This window comes from Aplidium turbinatum, chromosome 15 (genome assembly GCF_918807975.1).
Source record: "Aplidium turbinatum chromosome 15, kaAplTurb1.1, whole genome shotgun sequence".
In the NCBI taxonomy this organism is placed as follows: Eukaryota; Metazoa; Chordata; class Ascidiacea; order Aplousobranchia; family Polyclinidae; genus Aplidium; species Aplidium turbinatum.
Window position 1 is genome coordinate 19,522,127 of NC_137486.1, and position 10,860 is coordinate 19,532,986.

Genomic DNA, 10,860 nt, shown 5'->3' on the forward strand with positions numbered 1-10,860 from the left:
GAACTGTAGCTTACTGCAGTTTTTCGCAGTCGTCTGCCCTGCCGATATTATTTTAGTCTGAATTGCGACCAAACAATTGGATTTCGACAACTACAATGTAATTTTATCTTCAAAAATTTTATTTTTATGAAATTTTTAAACATAACCAACAAAAACAACTACGGCACAATGTATGGACAGTGGACACGCAAGCAGATAATAAAACTTGAAAAAATTAAAACCCAGGATTTCAATTTTAGCCTATTAAGTGGAGATTCAAGAACAGGAGTGCATGAACCTCTTGAGGGTTTATGATCAAGTTTTAGGGGGTTTATGAGGATCCGATGGACGTCTTATTTACATCGTTTCAAAAGTGAAATAAATTTTTCCAAAAAAAAAGTGTTTCTAGTCAAATGTAATGAAACGTCCCTCTGGAAGCTTGGATTGTTGGTTTTCTGGGCACGGCCAGCTAAAGGGATTAATCCTATCACCCTAAATCGACAGGTGGAAAGAGAGACCTTGTCGGTCTCTTTTGACTGGGAAAACGAGTTCTAGTACAGTATTTAACCACCCTTCATGAAGCTACTTTTTCGAGATCAGTTGAAAAAACAAGGCAAAATGTTTTTGAACTATAGACTTCAGTTAAAAAGCTTTTCAGAATTAGCCACAAAAAGGGGTTTGCGTCAACTAAAAAATTACCAAATTAATATAAAAAGTTAAGAAAGATGATGACGAACCATTGTCATAATCCAATGGGCAACATATCCTACGTCTACATATCTAAACACATGCAGCTAAAACATAAACTAAACGAAAAAAACTTTCATACCGGTAGGCTACTTCAAAACACGCTCAAACTGGAGCATCATTGTACATCGAGGGCTGTATCAGCCATGATACCTACAGAGGGAGAGACTTTAAAACAACTTTTGACTACACGTACCCAAAATTGAAAATAAGCACACGCAGCATGTCTTATCCTCTTCAGCCAGTGACAAAGCCTGAAATTAGGTTAAAGCACATAAAATATAACAAAACTTATGTGTATAGTAGTCTACTAGAGATGTTACACAGCTGTAAAAAATCATATAGCCTATCTTCATCATACACCCTTAGCCCAGCTGAAATAAAGCTTTACAGAGAGAATTAATGATGTGACGAATGGCCGATTTTAATAATCCAGAGTTGTCTCCTTTTAATAAAGTTTTGATAGAGACTTCTGGCAGAGTTCGAAAATCTCTGTCTAAGCGGCCGCCTTCTCGGGAAACGTGCTCGTGGCAGACAAAGAACAACATTTATATCCAATTTCAATACATCAATCAGCCAACCAAGAACACTTTGGGACACTGCGCGACAAAGAGAACACTGGAAAAATTTACGAACTGAGCATCTAGTTCATCAAAGGCCGCATCGGCTATGATACTGTTGATGATTGATGATGATAGAGACTTCGCATTGTTGAACCACAGACAGATAAAACAAAGTAACTTCATCGGGTTTATCATGTTTTGTTACACAATGGTACTTAGCCTAACACATTTAAAATAAACTCGAACGTTTTCGATAGGTAGCCTAGCTTACGTATGTCCTCATCAGGAATTACTTTAAATCTGCAATACGGTAATAGTCTGTTGCGAGAATAGTAGCCTACCGATATACGGTACAAATATATTCCACAACAGTGTGTTCTAATTGTTGTCACATGCTTGTATTTTACACCCCATGTGATCTGTTTCTCGCCGTGTTATTCACTCGTAATCGTTCAGTTCAGTTTGTTTATATATCTGACCATCACAACGAAAAAACAATAGGCTATATGCCAAACATAGCAGAGGTCTAAAAAAAGGTAGAAGCGACATTCTTGTGTCACTTATTGATTTTGTGCTTTTCAGTCCGGAGTGTTGTTACATTTACGCCAGGGCTACTCAACTGGCAGACCGCGGTCCGAATCCGGACCTTTTGAGTGTTGGCAGTGGACCTCGGGCTTTCGGAAGAATAACCTCACTGCCACGTTTCTGCGCCTCTTTAAACATATTTCTACTGGGAGAAAGCATTTTTTCTGTGATTATCCTAGTAGCTGGGGCGGGGCCCCAAGGTCCCTCAACTCTTGGTCAAAAATCCTAGAGGAGTTACATTTTACCTAAAAAGAAATGGTTCATTAGTATCATTGATACTTTAACTTTCGTGGTTGCGTATGAAATAATTTATTCACCAGACCGCTAAGAGCATTCAATTTGTCACACTGGACCTTTATTAACATTAGTTGAGTACCCTAACCCTGATTTAGGCTAGCCTATATTTAGTGCATAGTCAAGTTTATCTTATAATTATCATTTTATGTAGCCTATATGCTATTGCTGATTTAAAGTAATTTCTGGTGAGAACGCAAGTAGCCTACGTGTCGAAAACGTTTGAGTTTATTTTAATAATGTTTCTATGTAATAAAACAGGTTAAACCTATTAAAGTTACTTTGTTTTGTCTGTCTCTCCTTTTATATTTACAATAAATTGTAGGCAAAGCCCATCGAGTTAAAGAGAGATCGTTTCTTAGATTAGGCTAGCCCACACAATCCAAGGCTGCAAGCACATCCCGATGCAGAAAATGCATGCAAATCAGTAGCATGTTGTTCTGTATCAGTTGGCATATGAATCACTAAATACAAAGTCAGTATTTTTATTGTCTTTTCTTCCACTCACCAGAAAATTTGCATGGCAACCTTTTTATTCTTTCTCTTGTAGCCTCCTTCAACTAGAGTTTTTAGACAAATGTTTCCCCAATAAATCAATTGGTATCGGAAAAACGATCGTAGAATTCTTCTCGGCGCTAATAGTAGTCAAGGTTTGAAGAAATCGAAGCTGCATCGCGTTTGGTGCTTCTGCCATCACGTCAGCAGCTTCCTTAAGCTTAATCGAAGCATTTTTTTCTCCTTCAGCCGCAATCACTTTGGCTTTAGCTTCTCTTGATGCTTCTGCTTCAGCAGCCATGGCCCTCTGTAATTGAACTGGCAATCGCACATCTTTAATTTCAATTCTCTCCACTTGAATTCCCCAAACGTCAGTTGCCGCATCAAGACTTTGCAACATGTCATATGCAATCTGCTCACGTTCCGTCAAAATTTCTGCCAAACTTTTAGTACCCATAGTATTACGCAATGTAGTTTGAGCCAATAGTCTGGTAGCTCCATCTACATTCACAACGTTGGCCACAGACATAATGGCGTCTTTGACCTTATAATAAACCACCGCATCCATGGCAACTGTAACACTGTCTTTCGTTAAAATCTCTTGCGGAGGGACATCAAACGTTCTAGTTCTGAGATCAACTTGCCGGTAATCGTCTGTGCAAGGAATAATAAAGAATAATCCTGGACCCTTTGCGCCTCCTTGCAGACGTCCTAATCGAAATATTACTGCTCGTTCGTACTCCTGAACCACTTTTACGCAGCCGCAAATTGCTACAGGAAAAGTACATATAATAATTAAAATTGAAATGCCCATTAAAATTATTCCGCAAAATCCAAAACCATCACCTTGCACTTGATATGTCGCTCTGTCTTTATTCTGCATAGTGGTATGCCTTATTTCCTCTCCAGAACTAACTCTTGGCATTTATCAGTGTTGAACTTATTTAGGTAGCCTGCGTAACCTGCTTAAACAGCTCAAAAGTTGAAAATTTGAAACGACCAACTGCAGTTGCAACTATAAGTTAGCTTTTCAGCCATTAGTGTGACATGACACTCTCATGCAAAAGTACATTGTTTTGTAATAATTGATGCCTCCATTTCGAAAGCAAACTTTGAGTTGTGATGCTACAAATCATTGTGACGATTATTGAACTTTGAATAAAATTTTTCGAAACGAACTAATTTGATACGTGGCATGGGGTCCATCTTCTCACAGGTATTAAACCCAAATGTATCTATGCTAGGCTACTTGGTGCAGGTTAAAGTTTAGCCTGCATAAACGACTGGGCTGTTCAAAATTTTATTTTTGTCAAGACAAAATGAAGTTCTTTGTGCAGGCTATAGTGGTTCTTAACCTTTTTCACCACTGTAATCAAATTCAAAATTTCAGTTTTGTAAAAGGCCGCAACAAAAGCAAACAAGTCATAAAAGAACTTATGTAGGCTAGGCTACTATAAAACAGCAAACTCATATAGAAAGCAATTTAATGTAAAACTTGATTTTGGATTTTACATTTTAAGTGTTCTAAAACGACGATTAATCTTGAAAATGCAGTATTCAAATGCTGGTTAAAATGGTGGTTCGTCAATCGGTTGTGATCTGAAAAGTTATGTTGAACCAAATACAGAGGGATTTTTAAAATGCATTAACCATCAAATTAGGATAATTTTCTCTCGGATTCGACTCTAGAAGTAAAATAATGATCACATTTAAATGCTTGTTGTGACAGGTCCACATCTGACTGCAAATCTAGCAGCTCTGACTGAAAATCATCGAGAGGCAGTAGGCCTATAGCTGTGTCCAGTGGCGTACGCAGGATTATCTCAAGGGGGGGGGGGGGGGGGTTGACGACCGGCGGGCGAAGCCCGACGGCGTTTTCGCCTAAGACGACACCCAGCGGAGGGGGTCTGGGAGGCCTCCCGCAGAAAATTTTGAAAAATTACTTTGAATTTGGTACATTCTGAGAGCATTTTCAACAAAAATGTGGGTATGAATATTCCTGTAAAATGGTGCTGTCAGGTGGGGTAACGACTAGAACATCACACAACTAAGGCGAAAGAGCCATTGAGTCCTGTCTTTGTCATGAGTTACCAAGGGGGGTGGGGTGGACTTATATACCAGTCCCAGGTATACAAGACCCCTCCATCCCCCTTGGTAACTCATGACAAAGACAGAACTCAAGCTGCGTGGCTCTTTCGCCTTAGTTGTGTGATGTTCTAGTCGTTACCGTCAGGTGGCATAGCAAAAGGATAAGATCATGGTTTCTTCTGCATTTTTCGGAATTAAAGCTAAGTCTCTATGTTTTCTTGTTGCTAATTCCTGGCTGAGATGTTTGAACGTTTGGTATTGGCAAAACTCGCTCTTTTAATGCAGTTTTGTTTAAAATTAGGCAAGTTTTTTAGACTGAAAGCATCATTCCCAAGCATAAAAAGACTGAAAACATCATTCTCAATATCGTGACGTCACACGCGTGCCAAAGGGGGGGTTGTAACCCCCAAACCCCCTGGCTATGCCACTGGCCATTGATATCCCAGACGTCTTCATGATATCCCAGTAAGGTTTTAGTTTAGACTTTATCCATTTCTTTCTCATTACACAGGTTAACAAAATTTGAAAAAATTTTTTAATCGAGAATGGGAGTAGGCTAACTTTTCTTAGACCACAATTTGCTGCTGATTTCAAATCTGGCGCTAGTTTCGCTCTAGCACATCAGGTTTTAAAGTTTTTGGTCTGAAATTTTTTGACCAGAAACGTCAATATTGCGTTCAAATACCAATTTTGTCGCTACAATTTTCAAATTTAGATTAGCTTCAGAGAGCAGAGTGTTTCAGATTTGTGCATTGCTTTCACAGATTCAACACTATTTAGTTGCATATATATGCATAGACACTAGAGTGCAAAAAATGCCTCTTAAACCTTGTCTGAGATACTAAATACTTGAGCTAGCACAATACTGAAGTGTCAGGTTTTTAAGCTCCCTATATTATATTACCAAACCACAAGAAAAACGTTTAGCATGATACCAAAGACTGTACAACTGTACATGTTGGATCATCGCGATGCAGCATCCAGCAGTAATCACCCATCATCCTTTCGTTCCAGAACCCTTGAGAGCGTGCTTCCATGCTTTGGATATCTTGGTGAAACCTTTCACCTTGTTCATCACTCACTGCACCAAGGTTCTCAGGGAAAAAGTCCAGGTGGGAATGAAGAAAATGAATCTTGAGGGACATGCGGCAGCTCATGTCATTGTAAGTTAAGAGCAACCTTTTAACACCTTTGCTGAAAGAAGCAGCCTTGAAATTTCCCAAAAAGTTAGAGCATAACCATTTAAAGGATTGCCATGCTCGACATTCTGATGAAGTGAGTGATTTTTCAAAGTCAGTATCTTTTAAAACTTCTCGAATCTGTGGACCAACAAATATTCCTTCTTTAAGCTTTGCATGACTTAGTTTTGGAAATTTTTTACAGAGGTACAGAAAACCGTTTGAATTTGATTTGCCCATTGCTTTCACAAAATTGTTCATCAAGCCGAGTTTGATATGTAACGGCGGCAAAAGAATTTTGTCAGGATTAACTAGCGGGACATTTTGCACACTTTCTCTTCCAGGATTGTAGGAGCTTCTTGTTGGCCAATCCTTTTTCTGGTAGTGCGACTATCCCACACGACCCACAGACACAAGAAACAACAGTACTTTGTAAATCCCCCTTGCATCCCCATTAAGATTCCAATCATTTTCAGATCTCCACAAATAATCCACTCATAATCCCTGTAATTAATAGCATTGAGAAGAATTTCGATGTTTTCATAAGATTCCTTTAGGTGCACCGAGTGTGCTATGGGAATGGATGGCTTTTCATTTCCGTCATGTAAAAGAACAGCTTTCAGGCTTCTTTTCGAGGAATCGACGAAAACTCGCCACTCATGAGGATTGTGAACTTCTCCCAATTTGTGAAAAAGTTCTTCAATATCATGACAAAAGCACAGGGGGCCATCAACTTTAAACAAAGCAGCGAGGTCTTTGTTTCGTTTTCTGTAATGGCTCACTGCAACACCTTCCTCAACCAGATTTCGCTCTTTTAGCCTAATCTTGACGCAAGGATTTCTGACTTTTGCTTTGAAAGGCCAAGGTCTTTAATCAAATCATTGAGGTGCTCCTGGGAAAATAACTGTGGCCTGCCTTCTTCTTGATACTCAGAACTTGTTGATGAGAGTTCGCTTAATGAAGCGACGTCATCACCATCATTTTCAATGGAATCTAGGCCTCCCTGTGGAGGTAAAGGTGGCGACATGGTTTCATCACGAGGAACCGGCCGGCGAGCAGATTCCAAGTTTGGATAAGTTATTTTGTCCCTTTGCTTGATTATGACGTATCATTGTTTTATTGTTTATATGATTGTTTTATTATGACGTCACACTTAATTTGCGAATAAAAAAGCTGCTTTACTTGCCTGTAAATGTGGCATGTTTTCAAAATTTTAAAATTGGAATATCTAGAAAACATGATGTGCTAGGAAAAAAATAAAGACATTTTTGAAATCAGCGCACAAAATGCTTCTAGAATCAATCAACCACGAGCTCGATTAAAATTTGCTGTTGACCAGTGAATAGGCTTACAGAACACTATGCTACATTGGCATACCTGGGGTGGGGTAGCCTGGTAGGTGGATTGGGCCATGTATTTCGTATCGGCTTAATCTATAAAACAACATTGTTTATTGCTTTGACAGTGCAATCCAAAACATATTAAATGCCTTAATCTACGTCGTTAACTACTAAAAAATTTTTAAGGAGAGGGCATGGCCTAAACTTTTTTCAAACTAAAAAATTGAAATTAAGAGATTGGGTTAAGCTTTTTTTTTTTTTTTTTTTTTTACAAAAAAAAAAAACTTGGCCTAATCTCTTAATTTCAATTTTTTGAAATTAGTAACAATTAACAGTTTGGGGCGATTAATTAAACAAAAACAAAAAACTGGATTTGTGTTAACCTTGTGATCCATAAATAGGCTAACCCATATGGTGTACCCATTTAAATTGTTACTGGGTCCCAGTCGGGCTTTCTCGCTGGGCTAGTCCTCTTTCACACTAACCCGACGTTCGCTGACGCTAAATCAACGTAAGACTGACAGTTACTGACAAGATATTTGATGCAATGTAGTCTTGGACCAAAGTCCGAAATAAAACTTGAAGTAGGCTAAGTTTCTAGGATAGGTACCGTAGCCTACATTATCAAAATGATTGTCCAAAAAAGAGAGGTATCCATGCATGTAGGCTTCTTAAAGTCTACAAAGTTCAAAATAATTAGCGACTACGATTTTGTCAGCCACTTTCTATTTTTAAACATTCAATAACACAAAAATTATGTCGAAAATTTGGTACTAATCGAAGTATTAGTCTTGTTTGTGTTTTCTTTTTTGATTGTAACCGATTTGGTTAAATTGTTGATTAGTTGCATAACTCAAATTGACTGATAGATTGAATCTTTATACTCGGACTGGGAAAGCTTCTTGCAGAGCTTAATCCTGGCAGTTTCGCATACTACTTGTAGAGGCTTTGAATCACTGACGCAGGCCCGGTCACCGAGATTGACAGAGTATTCTTACCAGGGTGACCAGTAGACCGTATGGTCGTTTCGTTGTCTCCCTTTTAATAAAAAAAACCTAAACATTGTATGTATTATCGTTTTATGTCACTTTTGTTTTTTGATAAATAACGATTGATTGGTTGATTGATTGACAATGCAGTGGGGAATTATCACCAGATCTCTACACTACACTATCATCAGTGAACTTTCGTGTTGCATAACTACACACTGCATATAAATTCTTACGCTGGATATATACCAATAAAATTCTCTTTTTACATTTATTAAACTTTGAGAAAATAAATCTAGCTGCTTGAATTTCTTTGATGATGCGAAAACGCATTTTGCGGTATCTGGCAATGGCAACAGCAATGGCAGCCGCAATGGCAACACTGACTGAATTGAGTGCGGGAGGTTTTGAAGTTTTGAACTCTCATTTGCGATCAAGTTCAAAATGCGACTTGTTCAACCCGTCGCATCAACAAGATGAGGTGTAACTTGAAGCGTATTTTTGAAGATAACCTAACTTTTTACTTCATTGAAAAATAACGCTTTAATTAAACTTGAAAGGATTTCATAGTAACCAACTTTTTGTTGTGCTAGGTGCTGTAAATTCTGTTCAATCAATCAATGGTTTATTTACCAGAAACAAAAAAATAGTAGATGTTTCCAACATGCAAGTAATCTTCGTAATGCACAAGTTTCCATACTCACAGGGAAATGACCATACGGTCAAATAGTCAATTGTCAATAGCCATCTTTCTGGCTAGTTGAAGACTAACTAATTGCAATGTTAGGTTAGAAGTTCAGAATGCCCTTAATCTGCAGGACTAAAGTCTGATGTTTCTAGATACCGTATATAAACTTGTTTTGTGAAATCTGTTGGCCCATGCAAAGTGGTTACATTTAAACCGCATTTTTCCATGGTGTGCAATCAAAAAGCTAAGTTAATTTGTTGCAGTGTTGTCAGATACCGTAACACGCAGTGGCTCCGAGAGGGGGGGGAAGTCGGGCCAGTTTCCCCCCTAGCAAAACATTGTAAAGGAAAAACGAGTAGTTTTTTGTTTTTGCACTTTTGAGGGGGGCCCATTTTTAGTACTAAAGTAAAAATGTACGTACCAACTAAATAATCAACAAATTCTTAAATGAAGTGCGTAGTTCCAAGTATTTCTCACTCATTGTAAATGTCACTCTCGATGCTTCTCATCAAGAACAAATCATTTTCGTGTTATGGTAGGCGATGTTGAACACTAACAGCTTCAAGACGTAAAATCTGAAGCTGAAATGATTTCTGTATCACTGAACGGTTTCGATTGTATTGATAGTTTCAACTTGAAAACTGGTGCTGTTTTAGCTAAGCGGGAACTATTTTTGCTTGACACCTGAACCTTAACTTCAAAATCTGCGTTGGCCAGGCATAGGATGTTGTATCCAACATAAGTTATCTGGGAAAGTTAAAGGTATCAGTCCAAGCACGATTAAAGAAAGTAAATCCTGTATATTTTTTGTTTATGGATCATCATCAGTCGTCATCTCTGCCTGCAGCAGATTGCGCATCATCATGAGTTATTTGCTTCCAAGAGTGGCGATTTTGAGCCAGCTCTCCCATTGTCGCCAAGTTGAGTCCGGTCCACGATTGGATGTTGTCTTGCCATCGTTTTGGTTGTCTGCCGCGTTTTCTTTTTTCTTCTACTTTTCCTTCTGTGCAAACTTTGCTGATTCCGAATTGTGATCTTTTTGTGTGGCCGAACAGTTTTAAAACTTTTGATTTTATTGTTGCTGCAATTGGATGTAATTTTGTCATAGTTAAAAGATCTTCTGTTTTCGTGTGGTCAAGTAGCCTTTTGGTGGTCATGCTTTACATGATGTGATTTTGGAAGGTATAGTGAGTTTTTTCTTTATTTGAGTTTTTTGTTTATGGATGTTATTGTTTGGCTAAATCTAATTGGAATTCATAATGTTGCCTACAGACAGCGTTGTTCAAATGTCTTATCATTTTTGGACTGATTGATTATCTGTAAGATTGTGGCATCTTTAAAGTTATAGCCCAGTCAGAGAAAAAATTCTGAAAAATCTAAAGAAAGCTGTCCTATCATCTTGCAAAGAAAATTGACTTCGAGAGGGTAATCAAGACGTGGTGCAGTCAAACCCAATGCTTTACATTACCCTTTTGCAATTGAAGCTCTAAAGACATTTCTTAAATGCATCAAGTTGGAACCAACAAGAGCTTGATCGGAAGCTGAGTCAATGCTAAAGTAGCCTACAACTAGTAGTTTTAAATTTGTGACTGCTTTGCATTATGTGGATTACGGTCCTAAACAAGATTCACTGATGAATTTAATGACATTAAAGGAAGATGTAATCTATATAAGAGAAAGCTGAGAAGAGTAGGCTACTACTCGCAAGCTAAAGTTGCCTTGGCAATTATAAATTTAAAAGAAAATGATTTTCTTTTCCTGAGGACAGAACGCTTTTATAACTCCACTTAACTAGCTGAATCATTCGAAGGAAATGTATTCTACCGTACATTGTAAAGGATTCGATAGTTGTTGGAATTGACAAATGTATCAACAAACTCAAACATATCGTCGATGAGTTTGAAATTCCATGAA

The 10,860-nt window shown here is 38.1% G+C and overlaps 1 protein-coding gene across 2 annotated transcripts; it reads right to left on the minus strand.

Annotated features, from left to right (window-relative positions):
• Window positions 1–104: 104 nt before the first annotated feature.
• On the minus strand, window positions 105–3,665 carry LOC145784184 (stomatin-like). Of its 2 annotated transcripts, none has more exons than XM_082595952.1 (2): window positions 3,510–3,665; window positions 105–3,434 (listed from the first exon to the last, which is right to left on the minus strand). In XM_082595952.1, the coding sequence occupies exons 1-2, from the start codon at window positions 3,586–3,588 to the stop codon at window positions 2,725–2,727; spliced, it is 789 nt and encodes a 262-aa protein (XP_082452078.1). In that variant the 5' UTR covers window positions 3,589–3,665; the 3' UTR covers window positions 105–2,724. The 2 variants fall into 2 exon arrangements, with proteins under 2 accessions (XP_082452078.1, XP_082452077.1); XM_082595951.1 differs by having other exon boundaries at window positions 105–980; window positions 2,677–3,665.
• Between the last annotated feature and the right edge of the window lie 7,195 nt (window positions 3,666–10,860).